General features: G+C 46.3%; 6 protein-coding genes across 6 annotated transcripts; 3 read left to right on the top strand and 3 right to left on the bottom strand.

Annotated features, from left to right (window-relative positions):
- The first annotated feature begins 2,169 nt into the window (after nucleotides 1–2,169).
- On the top strand, nucleotides 2,170–3,253 carry LOC3291012 (glutathione S-transferase 1-like). The gene is made up of 2 exons (XM_562132.3): nucleotides 2,170–2,301; nucleotides 2,366–3,253. Exons 1-2 carry the CDS (start codon nucleotides 2,170–2,172, stop codon nucleotides 2,870–2,872), a joined length of 639 nt encoding a protein of 212 aa, XP_562132.2. The 3' UTR covers nucleotides 2,873–3,253.
- Nucleotides 3,254–3,270: 17 nt separating this feature from the next.
- Nucleotides 3,271–4,158, top strand: LOC1268045 (glutathione S-transferase D4). The gene is made up of 2 exons (XM_306603.5): nucleotides 3,271–3,457; nucleotides 3,539–4,158. Exons 1-2 carry the CDS (start codon nucleotides 3,326–3,328, stop codon nucleotides 4,040–4,042), a joined length of 636 nt encoding a protein of 211 aa, XP_306603.4. The 5' UTR covers nucleotides 3,271–3,325; the 3' UTR covers nucleotides 4,043–4,158.
- Nucleotides 4,159–4,382: 224 nt separating this feature from the next.
- On the bottom strand, nucleotides 4,383–5,753 carry LOC4577230 (glutathione S-transferase 1-like). Its single transcript, XM_061642787.1, has 2 exons — nucleotides 5,370–5,753; nucleotides 4,383–5,276 (listed from the first exon to the last, which is right to left on the bottom strand). The coding sequence occupies exons 1-2, from the start codon at nucleotides 5,652–5,654 to the stop codon at nucleotides 4,539–4,541; spliced, it is 1,023 nt and encodes a 340-aa protein (XP_061498771.1). The 5' UTR covers nucleotides 5,655–5,753; the 3' UTR covers nucleotides 4,383–4,538.
- Nucleotides 5,754–5,872: 119 nt separating this feature from the next.
- LOC1274527 (glutathione S-transferase 1-1) lies at nucleotides 5,873–6,756 on the bottom strand. The gene is made up of 2 exons (XM_313665.5): nucleotides 6,530–6,756; nucleotides 5,873–6,453 (listed from the first exon to the last, which is right to left on the bottom strand). The coding sequence occupies exons 1-2, from the start codon at nucleotides 6,662–6,664 to the stop codon at nucleotides 5,944–5,946; spliced, it is 645 nt and encodes a 214-aa protein (XP_313665.5). The 5' UTR covers nucleotides 6,665–6,756; the 3' UTR covers nucleotides 5,873–5,943.
- A 606-nt stretch (nucleotides 6,757–7,362) lies between these two features.
- On the top strand, nucleotides 7,363–9,046 carry LOC1274526 (uncharacterized). Its single transcript, XM_313663.6, has 2 exons — nucleotides 7,363–8,056; nucleotides 8,119–9,046. Exons 1-2 carry the CDS (start codon nucleotides 7,667–7,669, stop codon nucleotides 8,968–8,970), a joined length of 1,242 nt encoding a protein of 413 aa, XP_313663.6. The 5' UTR covers nucleotides 7,363–7,666; the 3' UTR covers nucleotides 8,971–9,046.
- Nucleotides 8,987–10,967, bottom strand: LOC1274524 (galactose mutarotase). The gene is made up of 3 exons (XM_562126.5): nucleotides 9,847–10,967; nucleotides 9,441–9,776; nucleotides 8,987–9,375 (listed from the first exon to the last, which is right to left on the bottom strand). Exons 1-3 carry the CDS (start codon nucleotides 10,579–10,581, stop codon nucleotides 9,121–9,123), a joined length of 1,326 nt encoding a protein of 441 aa, XP_562126.4. The 5' UTR covers nucleotides 10,582–10,967; the 3' UTR covers nucleotides 8,987–9,120.
- Nucleotides 10,968–16,768: the final 5,801 nt, after the last annotated feature.

Genomic DNA, 16,768 nt, shown 5'->3' with positions numbered 1-16,768 from the left:
CCTAGCGATTACAACCTACAACTTGGTGATAAGAATAAAAACTAATTAATTTTATTGTATATAGTTTTCATAGTGCCTACAGAATATGGATCGCGAAGCTCAGGTTGACGCAGTGTACATTGACTTCCAGTCTGCGTTTGACTGCATCTTCCACGAAATACTACTCGTAAAACTAACAAAACTGGGCGCTCCTGATTGGTTTTCATCCTGGGTGAAGTCTTATCCTCTAGAACCGTACCTTAAAAATGGGAACAGCATGTTTACTAGCACGTCTCGTTTTCCGGAGGGTAGTAACCTTGCACCTCTGCTATACCTGTTCTACATCAATGACCTGTCAAACATTCTGCTCGTGGAAGCATATCTTGCCTATGCCGATGGTTTAAATATGTTTACTGTGGTCAAAGGCACAAGCGACTGTCAGGGCCTGCAAGAAATGCTTGACCTATTCGGAGAATGGTGTATCCGAAATCGATTAAAGCTGTGTCCAGTTAAATGCCAGACTATATCCATCACTAGAGCACGTCACCCGATCAGGCATAATTATGTAATCTGTAATACCTCGCTGATGCGCACATCCTGCATATGAGATCTTGATGTCCTGCTGTAGATTGTAAACTCACGTTTCATGAACATCTTAAAGGCCGGGGGGAGGTCCGTACTCGCTAGTGTAATTTAGATTTTCACTAGCGGATCTGGCGGCGGCTATTGGAAGCTTTTTTTGATCATCGAAGGTCGAGAAGGATCTCAAAATAAAGTATTATTTTCATCGCTATTCAAACCGAAAATGGATGCAATGCGTGCAGAACATGTGTATCTACCTTTTAAAAAACTTTTAAAATTTAAGCAAAAACATGAAAAAATAACATATTTTCTGAAGCGGCTCCAAATTGCCCAGAGCGGCAAAATGCTTCGGTCAGCCGCCGCCAGATGCGCTGGTGAAAATCTAAATTACACTAGCGAGTACGGACAATGTCCCCCGGCCTTTAAAAGTGTTATCTCCAGGGGGAAACCAGACATTAAGGCCGGGCTACATTGATCGTACTCGCACGCGTAATTTTGATTTTCACTAGCGCATCTGGCGGCGGCTGACCGAAGCATTTTGCCAAACAATTTGGAGCCGCTCCAGAAAATACGTTAATTTTCCATGTTTTTTAGTTAAATCGGAGGAGAAAAGTTTTGTAAAACGTAGATACACATGTCTTGCACGCATTGCATCCATTTTTGCAATGGAAAACGATGGAAAAACTACTTAATTTTGAGATCCGGCAGGTCCATTCCCTCGATGACCAAAAAAAGCTTCCACCAGCCGCCGCCAGATGCGCTAGTGAAAATCAAAATTACGCTTGCGAGTACGATCAATGTAGCCCGGCCTTTAGGACTTATGATGAAAATGTGTAAAGAGATGTGCCTAAATCGGTTTATTGCGCTATCGTTCGATCCATCCAGAAATATTGTTGTATAGTCTGGAGAGCATTCAGCGCAAGTTTACTAGGCTCGCTTTACGACTCTATCCTTGGTCTGACGAAGGTCCAACCTTCTTAGTTGCTTGGTTTGGAGTCGCTTAATGTAAAAGAGAAAAATCATGCAGTGTGTATTCCCATCTCGGCTGCAGCAAGGTGCTATCGATACCCTGCGCCCTTACTGCTATGTTTTTTTTTGTACCATCTAGGATAGCTAGGACAAGGTTTTTTGCCCCGAGCGTACGAGGACCATTTATGGACATTAAACAAGAAAAGTAATAAATAAAATAAACTAAATGAAAATATATTAAATTAAAATAAAAAAATTAAATTAAATCAAATTGAATATTAATTTTTAAATATATTCTATATTTAAGATGCACTATTATGCAACGATCGTAGAATGGAAGAGTGTTGAGTAGGGTTGGGAGCAGAAAAGGGCTAAGTAAACAAGGGTCTATCGAATGAATTCACACGCGTTGATTACATTTGCAATCGCTAGGTTTGGTACACCATGACGGATGTTGCTTACACACCTTATCGGACCAATTGTTCACACTACCTTCACCGTCCACCGTAGTCCACCCGGAAAACTAAAGCCCCCTTTGATATAGCTTCTGTGTACGTGAGTATTATAAAATCTCTAAATACACTTCATCTACCTGGACAGTAGCTTGCAAGCGTGTGCACTTTCTCCATTTCATTTGGAATGGATTACTATTGCAACTTCGTTTCACCGCCCAGTCAGAGCGTCATACTTGTTGCGAAGAAGCTAGGCATAAAGCTAAACCTCAGGAAAATGAACATATACAATCCCGTCGAAATGGATACCCTATCCAAGGTATTACTGTAGGATGAACCCAGAATTAGTCAGTGTACTGCGCTAACATGTCACACATTTGTAGCTCAATCCACATCACATCCTGCCGATGCTGGTAGACAACAACACTGTTGTATTCGAACCGTGCGCGATCGTCCTGTATCTGGTGGAAATGTACGCCAAGAACGATGCGCTCTATCCGAAGGATGCGCTAGTGCGGTGCGTTGTGAATCAGCGTCTCTTCTTCGACGTTGGCACACTGTTCAAACAGATCTACGAAAACGTGCACGTTCAAATGCGGAACAGTCAGCCCAGCGAGAAGCAGGTGCAAAGGTTGCAGAAGGCAGTCGACGTGCTGGAAAGCTTCCTTTACGAACGATCGTACACGGCCGCAGATCAGCTGACGGTGGCGGACATTTGTTTGCTAGTTACGGTCAATGCGCTCACGCTTTGGTTGGGCTACGAGCTTGCTCCTTATCCACGGATCAGAGATTGGCTCGGGAGAGTGGTGGCAGAAATTCCGGGTTGTGCTGAGTTTCAAAGGGAGGTAGAGGACGCCACCAGGGCGTACGTAGTCAATCGAAAGATTTGAGTGTGAGGAACTGTAGCTGTAGTCTGTCACAAAGGTAGCGAGATACTAAACGAGCATGAATTTGCCTCTGCTTGATGGAATAATGCGTAGCGTCACTCCTAGACATCACTCCTTATCACGCCGGAGGGAGGGATGGATGCTTATTATCTAATAAAAGCCTCTACAAAACCAGGGGTGGTGGATGGCGCTTGTTCCGGAAATTCAATTATGGTAAAAAGTGGGATTTGTTGTCAATTAAAACCATTCATTTTGCAGTAACAAGTTATCTTTCAGTTAGTTATTGGTTCACATTTAAACACACAAACATCAACTCCCTGCAGCGCTGGCAACCCCTGCAAATTGCTGATTAGAAGCCATGGCTGTGTGATAAGCATTTTTCCATTCGGTTGTGCGTTTCCGAACATATAGCCACATTGGCCAGTACCGTTCGCTGCCAGGAATCGAATACACACGATGGATCTGTACTACCACATTCGCTCACCACCATGTCAGCCGGTTGTATTTCTGGCCCGCCATTTGGGTCTGGAGTTTAACCACATAGTGACGAGCATCTACGATCCGGCGGACTTTGAAGTGCTCAAGAAAGTATGTACCGAAAGGTGGCCAAATGGTGTGTGTGTGTGTGAGGGTGTGGTTTTATGGAAAGAAAAATCCTTCTCATTGTAGGTGAATCCACAACACACCATCCCCACGCTGGTGGACAATGGCCATATTCTATGGGAGTCGTACGCCATCCTGATCTATCTGGCGGAGAAGTACGCACTGGACGATAGTCTTTACCCAAAGGATGTTTGCGAACGATCGATCGTACATCAGCGGCTCTTCTTCGATAGTGGAATGTTCCAGAACACCACACTGCAGGCGGTATTGTCGCACTTGCGCAACAACCCAATCACGGACGAGCATCTGGCCAAGGTGAAGCGCGGCGTGGAGATAGTGGAGATGTATCTCACGGACAGCCCGTACGTTGCCGGCCAGAAGCTGACCATTGCCGATTTCTCGATCTTTGTAAGCTTCTGCTCGCTCGACATGATGAAGTACGATCTGACGGCGTACCCGAACGTGCAGCGATGGTTCGCAAAGATGGGCACGCACATTCCCGACCTGGAGCCAACGCGCAAAACGATCGAGGAGGAGCTCCGGGCTCTGCTGCAATCGATGAACAAGTAAGGTACGGACAAGAGACACGGTACGGTCGGATCACGTCAGTGCTGTATGAAGTGTGCTTTTACAATAAAGTGCTAGGCGAGGACTCGGCGGAATGACTGCGGGTGTTAGAAACCAGACCAGATGTGCTCATGTGTGTGTGTGTGTGTTTCCCTTTTCTCCTATCTGTGGTAATATCTCCCCTCCCCGGTTCATAAATAGCCGCATGCAGGTGTACTGCTGTTGCGCTTAGTTCAACAAAACGGTGACTTGCACATGGCTAACGCGCGCATCATGCGTTGATAAGATACGATGGTCTCGGATACAACAGCAACGAGCAGTAAACAACAAAAAACACGCCACATTACTCCTCAAAACCTGTGCATCGCTCGGTCGCCCGTTGGCAAGCGATAAGCGTGGCACGTTTCGGGTCCATTTATTGACTCGCCGCGCACACTGCACAGAAGCGTTTGTCACGTTACTTCGTTCGGCGACCGTTTGCGCCACCGAGATGCTAATCCTAATCTTCCGTGGCCATTCTTGTCGACTCATCCGGCTTTCTTGCGTAGTCCGGTGCGGTGTCGCGTGTCCGTCCCGATCGTGGCTGCGTCTGGAGTTCGGTGTACTGTTGTTGCTGCTGCTGCTGCTGCTGCTGCTGTTGATCATCAGTCCCATCCTCCTTTTGCCTTTGCCGCACAGTTCGTTGCTGTTCGCACAGTAGCTGCTGGTCGGCGGCCCGCATAGCGCGAAATCGCTCCAGGAAGGCTTGCGTCCGTTGGGCCGCCTCCTTCGTAATGTCCGTGTAGCCGACGAGCTCGCGCTTGCACTGCTCGTACCACCGGTGCACGTTGGGATACACGCTAAAGTCAAAGTTGAGCAATCCGTCCAGGGCGGCCACCGTCACAGCGATCGCGAAATCCGCCACCGTTATGTGATCGCCCGCCGTCCAACGGCTCGCGCTCAGAAAGCTGTCCAGCACGCCGACCGCATCCTGCACCTTCTTAAAGTCTTCCAGCTTGCCCTCGCCCCCCATCAGGATGGGGTGGTAGTAGGTGGTCACGCTGCGCATCAGCGTTCCGATGTCGTAAAACAGCCGCTGGTTGACTTTCGCGCGCAGTGCAATATCCTTCGGGTAGAGCGTATCGTCGTCTGCTGCACCGTACCGTTCGGCCAGATAGATCAGGATGGCGCTCGATTCCCACACCACCACGTCACCATCGGCGTCGACCAGCGTGGGAATGTAGTGCTGGGGATTGAGCTGCAGAATAAAAATCCAGCCGGATGTTGGAGAGCTATTAGAGACAGGAACGGTCGTCGATCCGCTTTTTACCTTCCACCGCTAGTCGTCTACCTTGAGAAATTCGGGCTTGTAGTGGTCGCGCTTCAACACGTCCAGCTCGATGAGGTTCAGCTCCAGCTTCAACCATTTCGCAAACAACAGCACCACTCGACACGGGGGCGATATGATGTTGTAGTACAGATCGAGTCGAGGCATGGCGGTCGAGGATTTGCTTTCGCTTTCAGGTACGATGTGGCAACAACTGATAAAGTTCCCACCGGCGGGGATCCGTGCAAGGCGCGCTACCACCGGGTGGATCCCGTCGTCGTCGTCGTTGTCGCCCTGTTTGTTTGTCATCTTTTCTTTCGGTCATCTTATCTAATCGGGTACGTAATCGGGTATGGGTTGCGTTTATCAACCGACATACTCTAGGGTCTGGCAGTGTGCGCGTGTGTGTGTGTGATTTCCCCTCTTTGTCGGTGGTGCGTGTCTGCATTGCATTCAATTCAATCATATTCAGGCGCACCAGACACGTTGGTTAGGTTTCGGATCTTGCCAACTAAGGGAACGGTGTGTTTTTCGCATCCACGTTGCTGTTTATTGTACCGTTTGCGATGGATGGCATTGTTTCTTTTTTTTTTTTGGTTTACTTGTTGATCGGGTTGAACGAGTCACGGAACTGGATGGCACCTTCGACGCAAATCTCCTGATGTCCCACCACCGACTCCTTCAGCTGGCTGTACCAACGCTGAATGTTGGCGTACTTGCTGAGATCGTGCCCGGCCGTCACGTCGATGGTAGTGATGCTCGTCAGCAGACTGAAATCGGCAACCGTTAGCTTATCGCCCGCAGCGAAGGGTGTTTTGTCGAGGAAGCTTTCCAAAAACTCGAGCGCTTCCTCTAGCTTCACCACCAGCTCGGGGTTCAGCTCCTTGCCCTCCATCATGACCGGGTAGAAGGCTTGCGAGAACCGCTGGTACAGCGTGCCCATGTCGAAGTACAGGCGCTGGTTCACGACGGCACGCTTTTTCGGATCCTTCGGATAGAGGCCGTCGTTTTTGCCGTACTTTTCGCACAGGTACGTCAGGATCGCTCTCGATTCCCACAGCACAAAGTCATTGTCGACCAGCGTCGGGACGGTGTGTTGTGGGTTGATCTACGGTGTGCAGCAGTCAAGAACGTGTTACGACATTGTTCACTCTCTCTCTCTCGCGTTTGCGACTCGTACGTACCTTCAGGAACTCCGGTTTAAGATGTTCACCTTTCAACAGGTCGACCTCCTTTAGGTTCAAATGTAGACCGAGCGCTTTGGCCAACAGACGGATCGATTGGCACGGGGCCGACAGGGGAAGGTGATAGAAATCCATACCGCGAAGAAGCGCGTCTGCGTCCGGAGCACACGGAAAGAACCTAATCGCAACTGAGGCAACGGCCGGGCAACAGTGTCACTTGAGCTGCGGCTACAAATTTATTTTATGAATCTGACCGTTATCAGCGCTATCGTTCGGTTGCGTCATTTACCGGAGTATTGCCTATAACGGTCGAACCCATACGCTGTTCAGTGTGTGCGGGTTGGAATGTATAATCATCATCCTTTGTAACGGTGCGTTGAACGGATGGAATAGGATGACATCATGTCTTGATCCATATTTACAGCAGATATTGTGGAAGGAAGTATGATAGCTGCCACATGATACAGATATGATGAATTTTATAGCAAAGGAAGCTACCCTGTCCTATCTGCTCAACTCACTACGTTTGAGACGTCATGTGTTTAGTTCGTCGGATTTTTATTATGTAGCTCAACGTTGATTCTTTTACTAGCAACTTAAGTAATGATGGCAATTTTGTAGGTTTTAAGTTTGCTGACTAACAATTTGTATAACGATTGTATAACGAACAAAGAAGACACACAGACAAACGATACTGCATCGAACATCGAGGAATACAGTTGATGTAAAGTTGTGAAAAATCATGGATTCTTGGTAATAAAATTCGCATTGATAACATTGCGTCAAAAATGCATTTAAATAATTGTAATATTTTCTAGGGATGATGATGGTGGATGGTAGGGAATGATGGTAAAACGGCTTGTCGTGAAAAGTTTCGTGATTTAAATTGTGAACTGCACAACGAGAAATGTTTCAAGTATTTCTGCGAATTACCCTGTACCGCACAGCTGAGCTGTCAAACCGCTGTCAACGGTTTTTTCAGCGTCCGTGTAAACAAACGGACCTACAGAAAGCAATATCAAACAACAATACGGTCAGGCAAACGTAGAAGTGGGACGCGAGGTCTCGGTGAGGCTACATAATTATATTTGTGATTTTCAAACTTTTGCATTCGCATTTGCATTTGTAATTACGACCATGGGTGGCTGTCGGTGTACGTTTCGTGACTGTGAAAATGGCACGGCGTCACGGAAGGAGCTGCACTACTTTCGGTATCCCGTGCGCGATCAAGAACGATTGATAGAATGGGCGAAAAACGCGGACCGTCTCGAGTTTGTAGACCTTCCGGTGGACAAGGTGTCCAATAAGGTGGTCTGCCAGGAGCACTTTGAGCGTAAAATGTTCATGAACGATCTGCGCGATCGGCTCACGAAAATGGCGATACCTCGGTTAATGGTGATGCCGGACGAAACCATCGTAAACGTAGAAACGGGATCCATCTACATCGAAGGCGACTGCAGCAGTTCGGTGCAAGACAAGACGGTTGAATCAGTACAAACGTACTCACCGCATCCAGCAATGAGACAGGTAATGTTGTCTGTGATTATATTGCTCTTGAATAGTTATTTTATCAGTTTTTTTTTATCAAGATTCGTCACATCGAACACCAACAGCCAGTGCGAAGAGCGTCGGATGAGACGCCGGTTAAAAAAATAAAAATACTAAACATACAAAACCCATCGCATCACCAGAACATTACTCCTTGCGAGATCATACGGATTAAAACCGTATCCACACCTAATGGCCCAGCACGTGTGGGGAGACTGTTGAACAAGAAAGTGTTTTCCCTACCCAGTACATCAGGGCCGCGTGCAGTGAATGCAAAGCTTCTCAGCGAAGAGAACGATGAATCGGTAGTATCCGACGGGAATCTGAACGTTGATCCGATCCTTGTGGAGGACAGTGTACAATTTTCTGACTCAACGTCATCAGCATCAACGTCATCGGCGAACAATCAGCAGCATGATGCACCGAACTCCACCGTTGGGAATACTGTTCAATCGCCGCCAGAACCGGTCACCGTGCCCGTCATCGATCCTGCTCTATCGGAAAAGATGGACCAGAGTATCCGCGAGATAGAGAAACTCCAGAAGCTTGTACAGGAACTGGCCAATCGTCCGGTACCAGAGGTTCAACCAGCTGCAATGCCGGAACGAGTGGTGATGGAGCGAGGACCGCAGCTAACAAAGGCACAGCTTTTTAACAGCATTAAACGATACCTCAACCCGTCGATGGTAACGCTGCTTCGAATGGAACTGTTTGCGGGATCGGCCGATCGCCAGTGGAAGCCAGACGAGAAGAGTCTCGCCGTGGACATGCTAAGTTTGGGCGAGGAGGTGTACGATTACTTCAAGGAAGAGTTTCGCTTCCGATTACCATCGAAAAGCGATGCCAAGCAGTGGAAGGAGGCAGGTGACATCGATGTCGACGATGCATGCTAGCTGCAAATGAGCTAGATTTTTTTTAAAATATTTTTTTATTGATATGACAATATACTGGATTGATTTAAACCATCCATCCTCTTTATGTTAGGAAACCGTTTCTATAGATATCCGACATAGCTTGGGTTTTTTGTATTCTTTCAAGATATATTAGTCACGAAGTACGTCAAATTTATACACTACCTCATGCACGTACTGTGCGCCCGGGTTTAGTACGGCCGACGGGAAGTTGGGCTGGTTGATCGCGTCAGGGAAATTTTGCGTTTCCAAACAGAAGGCACCATGCTTGCAGTACTTTGCGCCACCTTTACCGCGAATTGGAGGATCAGCCGCTCCTTCGGGGATGAGCGGTTCGAGGCGAGTCACCTCGTAGTATTCCGGAGCGTTGACCGGTTTCGGATTAATCTGCGAAAGAATGAAATGGGGAAAGTCAGTACCGTACATCGTCGTTCCATCACCGGCATTCTTACATTCTTGTTGGGGTCCGGCATAAAGTTGCTGGTGTAAAATTGTACGCCTGGCTGGTCGGTGTACACCTCCAGCACGCGCCCACTGTGCGGATGGATCACGCGTGCGGTAAACGTGCGGCCCTGTTCGGTGCCCTTCGTAAGGCAGAAGTTATCGTCGAAGCCCTTGCCCACGGTTTTGGCCATTGCAGGGCCGAGTTCGCGCGGTATGCGCAGATCGTATGGTGTGCCGCCGACGCAGATGAATTTGCCACTCGGAATCGAATCGGCATCGGTGTCGGTAATCTTATCTGCATTGATGCTCACTACGTGGCGATAGATTTCCTCGTGCCCGGTTGCCTGTTGGAGAGAGGTGCAATGAATTATTTTCTGCCTAATTGATATCCATACTCGACGTAGCAACACTTACATGACCGGCCAGGTTAAAGTAGGAATGGTTCGTGAGATTGATGGGCGTTGGCTTTGTCGAAGCAGCCTTGAAGAGCGCCTCGAATCGATTGTCCGCCTTCAGCTCGTACCGAACGCTGACCATCACCGCACCGGGATATCCCTCGTCACCGTCGGGGGATGTGTGGGTAAGCGTTACTGCCGTCCCATCCACGAACGCCTCCCAGTTGTACTTGTCGAACCCAATCTTTCCGCCGTGCAGCTGGTGCCGCTTGTCGAAATTCTTCGTCACCTGAAACTCCTGCCCGTTGAGGGTGAATCTGCCACCACCAACTCGGTTCGCGATGCGCCCGATGGTAGCACCGAAGTACGGATTGTTCGGTGTCTGATAGCCGGGAATGTCGTCGAAACCCAGCACCACATCATCAACCCGACCGTTGCGATCGGGCACCTTCATCACGGTGATGATGGCCCCGTACGAAATGACCTGCACCGACATGCCATCGGTGTTCTGCCAGGTGAAACGTTTCACCGTTTCAGTGGCACCGGTCTTGGGATGCTTCACCGTGCCGAAACCGTCCACGGTTAGGGTGACTGGCGGGGCGCTCTTGCCGGTATCGACCATTTCGTAGCTTTCCGTCACTGAACCACGCTGTTCGACTTTGCTGTCTATTGACTTGATTGTAACTGAAGCCCCCGACGGTCGGCTATTTTTATTATCGGGGGAACCGTTTCCCTCGGCACTGCTGGAACTCATCGCTATCAGGGCAAATTGAGGATGAACAGTAAACAGCCTTCTCTTCCGTGCGTCTTTACCACACCAATTGCACCGACCACAACTCGCTTGGTTTATGTGGCTTTATCACGTTAAATTTTGAAACAGCAAATACTTGCAGATAAAAGAAAGAAATGGCACAAACGCCGTACAACCGGTGACAATCAACAAGATGAAGTGATGGTTCGCCGCCTGCTGAGGGTTGTTTTTATTTGAGTTTGTTTTGCTCCACACGCAATCGAACCACGGTGGCAACGGAACGAAGGGGCAATGTTGCCTTTCCACCAGTCAGCGTGTATTAGTGTGCGAGAGTGTACGCACCGCACCGTTATCGCGACCCGACAAGAGTTCATGCACTCCCAGCATTCATCAGCTGTTCGGTACGTTCATCCGTAAACCATTCCAGTCAGTTCAAGTGGTGGTGGAATGTTGAGTGTAAGATCGTGGTCTGAAACAAAAAAAAGTAAAACAATAGTAAGAAGCGTCGAATCTGTTTAATTTTGTGGTTCACCACAAGGGTTAAAGCACTTTCTATACCGAATTGTTTCCTTTTCGCTGCAAGTTCTAACCGCACGTTATCACCAACGTGATACAATTAATTGCAATATCACTATTAATTTACTGATTTGTTTTACGCATATCCGTAATGTTTAATTTTTATTAGTATGTATTATTGTTTTATATGTATTTATTTGTACAAAAACGTAACAGGACTGTATTGCTGGCTTACTTACAAAACAGAATGGTTAGTGTAGTTTAGTGTATAGAGGATCCTGGAGGAATTTAGCCACTTCTGGCCTTGAAAAGATAAGTGTCTCTTCATACTATATTCAATTGATCTTCATGGAGCCCCTGAAAGCGAACTTCAACCCTTTGACCACATTGTAACCTACAAGATAGTAGCAGATGTAGGACGAATGATGGAGAAAAACATCAAGGCCGATGCCCTTATTCAAAGGGCAAACGCCGATTTCACCACGCTAACACAACAAAGTCACCACACAGTCGCCAAACTCATCCAAATCGATAGTCGCCCCTGGTACTGCCGCCCACCACAAATAGAATGGACCATCAAAAATCAGCTTCTGGCTACGCAGAGGCAAACCCAACGTGATCTTCACTGACAGTGCAAGTGTCCTTTAAGCAGTTGAATCTGGAATCACCCGCACCCGAACATCCAACAGCTCTGCAATATACCGTATTCACCCCAAGTCACATTCTGCTGGATTCCTGGTCACACAGGTATTCAGGGAAACGAAATAGCACCCGGCCTGCTGCCATAATACTCTTCCACGCCGTGACTTCATTCGCCTTAGCAAAACCATCATCGATAATAGCTTGAATGGTTATTGATTTGGTAACGGCCGCTTTTTCCTGAGAACCATCAAGACCACAACACCACCACGGAGAGACCATCCATCACACCAAGACCAGAGAAACCTATCACGACTTCGGATAGGACACACCCGGCTCACCTACACCATTTTATTACAAAAATCAAGCCCACCACTCTGCAGTTTCTGTGGCGTTGACATCACCGTCCGTCACATCTTAACCGAATGCCATGGATATTCTGTGAAGCGCATTACCTGCAAATTGGACCACAGCATCGACACCATCCTCTCACAAGATAGAGATTACCAGCGTAAACTTTTAAAATTCTTTCGTTTAACGTACCTTTATAAATAACCTTTTTAATAAAATCAACTGATAATAGCTATAAGTTTTCGTATCAATTGGACGACACATGAAAGAATGGGATAGGATAATAATAAAATCCAGTATTCATTTGCCAATCTACACAAGCAGGAACAAATACTTGAAAAAAAGAGCAAATCTCGATCTGTTGAAACATATTTAGAATCAGTATAGTTTGGTGTACAAACCGATCCTCGACACAAGATCGCACAAAAGCACAAACTAGATTTTTTTTCCGTTGTTGTTGAGATGCAGAAACCTTCGAAAACGCATGAAATGTGAGACATATCGCCCGGTAGTTCTAAACGCCCGGACACGAATTCCGCGCCATCCGATCAGAGGATGCAAACGCTCTGGGCGTGTTAGAGGGGCACACACCCTCAGCACTATTATCTTCGGCGGTGTGTTCGAGCAGGGCCGTGTAGGAGATTGGAACACGAACGTTCGGGAAGGTGAGCTGCGAACCGGATATCCTTTCAGGGGCATGTGCGTACAGGATAGAGACCACAAGGCCCTTCAGACTTTATGTGTTTTAAACAGAACTATGTGTGTCGAAATCATAGCATAAAAAGTCTAATATAATGTTTATTTACTTGCTGTTCCACTGTTGTAGAAAGGAACACATCTAAAATTGTAATTGCTATTTTTTTTTGGAATAATATTTTGATATTGCCCCAATTTTCATGGCAAATTGGAAAGAGGTAAAGCACCTACAGAAACCAAAAACCATAGCATATCATAATCAATATAAAGACACAAACAATTTATTGTGTAGTATGTATGTGAAAAATATAGCAGGAAGCAATCTAAAAATTCATGATAAAAAATATTTCGTGAAATAATATAAAAAAAAAGTTGCGCTGCTAGTCAATTTATACGACTTAATAACATGATCGTCATTAATTCAAACCCCATGTAGTATGAGCTCTTTACAATGCAGAACTGACCAGCCCGCCTTGGGTAAACCAATTATTCTCTGATAACCTTGAAAGGTGTAAGTAAGCTCAAACAAGCGGACCGCAAACTATTTGTCACAAAACTCTCACTCTTCTAAATCAATCACAGTTATTTAAGCAGTGTCAAAATACTCGACTCCTAAAGCATGTATTTAATACAATCTGAGTCTTCCAGGTAGACAGGAGAGGATAGATTGAAGAGTACTTGTCATCGAGTGACATCGTATACATTCCTTGCATCAACGATTCAACGCTTCATTGTAGAAGCTATCAATATAACGTTTGTTGTATTGATTGATTGTATACATGACAGAAACACGAATACTGATGATTTTCATTGCAGCATCGAGCTGCTTTGCGAACGTAAACACGCCTTCCCATGACGGCATAAACAAGTATGTGCTAAAACGGAAGCAAATAGCGGGGAGCCCTTAAAGTAAACATGCTGGCCTGCGCGCCACCGCGTCACGTGAGTGCATAAACATTCGGCGAACCGCGCAATAAGAATGCAGCACGTATTTGCACCCCTACGAAGCGATCGACGCATCGTCATTAAGTATTTACCACCAATCAGCCAACATCGTTTGCCGGTAGAATTGTGTATTTTTTTTCTAGGTTGCTTCATTAGCTGGTACGCGGCCCCTGGGCGGTCGGCGGTTAAGTTAAGAGGCATTTTTCCGTTCCTTCCGTTCCTACTTACTAGGTAGCGTAAAGACTCGCGCGTCACAGCAAAATCTGCACCCGGAAGCAATTTTTGAGCAATTACCAAGCTTGGCATAAATGGCATTCAGCAAAAAAAAGACACACACACACACACACACACACAAACACACAGAAATCCTTCACTTGTTTGCAGTCGTGGAAGCTTTTGCAAATCTCCAAAAAAATCTACACGCAAGTTCCTTTTCTGACTGATCAAAAAACGATATTCAATAGCGTGCAGCCAAAAAAAATATTAAAAAAACATACCGCCAACGGTTAAGGTTGTGAACCTTTTCCCAACCCGAGATTTGGTCATTTTTTTGTTTGAGACTATACAAACTGCCTATTTGCTTGAGTCAATCAAACGCCGATAATCGACAAATAAGCGCACTAAAGCAGCGAACAGGAAATTGTCAAGCGATGGCAACGGTATGCAAATTCATTTTTGCACCTTGCTGGAATATCAAACGAACAACTTTTCGACAGCAGCCACTTCGGCACACATGACCGTGATCTATTGCGATCGACAGTCGACAGGTTAAAATGTTGTTTTTTGTTGTTGCTTTAATTGGTGTTTTACCAACAAACTACAAATACTGTACACACACGCATGCAGGTTCGCTCTGAACGGTGTTGCTTCGAATGTTTAAACTGGATAAACATGATGGTCGATCCGGACGATCGCAGGAGTTACGAGCGTGTTAGTTTTGAATTTGTTTGCGCTTTCCAATTACACTCTCGCTTTCGTGGGGGGGTGCGGGAGCTTAACATATAATTGGGGATGATTGGGGCGAGCGTGATTGCGGTCATCGCATGGAGTTCCGAGTGAGCCAAGTTGCATAAGAAGATGCTCACTTATCAACACAGCTGAGCGCATGAGGTAATTGACGGAAGCTGTGTAAAGTTTGCGCATGATCGCAACGCAAGGAAGAGATCGATCAAGGGTGCTTTCGGAAATATGGATGGAAGTCTGCTGAATGGGCTTATTCATTCCATTAACGATTATTCATTCATTCCATTAAAATGTGTAGAATGTTGTATTAGAGATCAAACTGTGAGCGATGCTATGGGATTAGGGATGAGAATACTCGCTCTTTAAAGTGATTTGAATTAGTAGATTATTTAAAGATTAATTAAAAACAATATACTAAAAAATCCTTTTACTACTACTTTGTAATTGAAGTCACTCACTCTCTTCACTGACTATGCACCTTAGGGATTCTACTCCCTACAAGCAGAGTGTATAAATTCTTAAAGGATTGAGTAGGATAGGATGAAGTTGTGAAGATATTCTCATATAAACACTTCATGCTCACTCACTCACCCAAACTCAATGTGCACATCTCTATTACAGGGTTTACCAGGAGTTCTCATAGCTGTGGAACACTTTATTGACTCCATCTTACGTGAAATGAACTTAAAGTAATGGGAATTGGACTCTATAGCACCCTTATTGGACACATCCAATAGGAATTTCAAAGAAGCATGTCCAAAAAGGGTGCCATAGAGTCCAATTTCCTTCATATGAAGCTCATTTCCTGTAAGAAAAAGTCATGGAAGTATCCCACAACTATGAGAACCCCTGGAAAACCCTGTATGGAGGCAACCATCTTCATACATCTTAGTTGTTACAATTCGTCTATTGTTGTTATTGGGGGAATAATTCATCTTTGCATGTATGTAAACTGCTGACATTGGATTCGTCTATGTACTAGAAATCCATAACAATATACACGATTGGAAATATATACACAAATTTATTGTTACTTCTATGAGCAATTTTTAAATAGCATGAAGCATTGAGCATTTTATTGTGTTTGCGAATTATTACTAATTCAGCATTATTCTGCTTTTTGTTGGTTCATCGAAAGATCACCGAATATGCAGCGGAACGCTCGTTGCTTCAATACGAAATTTGAACTAAGGATAGTCATATTGTTAAAAGCCATGCCACTACTACGGAACAGGTCTGCAGGTGTAGCAATGCAAACCTAGTACATGTAAGATATCCCAAGAAATATGCTAGAAAAACAGTATTCTTATTAAAAACAGTATTCTTATCTTAAAAAGCATATTAATGTATGCCTGTGACATTCCATAACCAGAAAACAAAAACAATTATCAATTTTTTTTAGACAGCAAACTCTTCTACTAATCGGTATAACGTCTACGCCCGCATAGTCGTGTAAAACGTGCCGCTCCATTAGCATGCAAGCAAATCGAACCTTCCGATAGTGGCGACGGCAGCGGCGACAACGCCATCCCATCATTTCGGAGGCACGATCGATGGGCGACGAGAGCGAAGAAAATGCGACGATCGGCGGCGCATTGGTTCGCGAACAACTCCGCGCAGTCCCGGCAGATGCTCGCGATGGGCTGGAGTGAGAAAGCGAACTTAGCTAATTCGTGTGAGAGAGCGAGAGCGAGCGATGAAGAGAGAGAGAGAGAAAGAGAGAGAGAGAGCGCGAATAGTGAGCATGAGTGGACGGCTGGACACGGCCGATGATGGTTACTAGATTTTCTAACGCGCGCACCCTGCGGGGGACACGCCATCGGAAAACAGTTACGATCTAGCAGCCGGCATCTGAACACCGGAGCACAAAAAGGGCCCCACAGTTGCGGAAAACGGGCACAAAGCGTGTACCCGAGAGAACAGGCGGGACCCACCCAATCCGTTACCGGCGAGAACCCGCTTCGTTCGAACGTCTGGGGACCGCACGCAATCGATTCCTGGCGCCGCCGTTGACGCCGCTGCGACAAAGGTCGGCTGATACGCGTGTTCCCGACAAGCTGCAACACACTTGGAAGCAGGA

The sequence above is a fragment of the Anopheles gambiae genome, chromosome 2 (assembly GCF_943734735.2).
Source record: "Anopheles gambiae chromosome 2, idAnoGambNW_F1_1, whole genome shotgun sequence".
NCBI classification, from domain to species: domain Eukaryota; kingdom Metazoa; phylum Arthropoda; class Insecta; order Diptera; family Culicidae; genus Anopheles; species Anopheles gambiae.
Note: the sequence above shows the minus strand (reverse complement) of the source record. Positions and strands in the feature narration are given on the sequence as shown.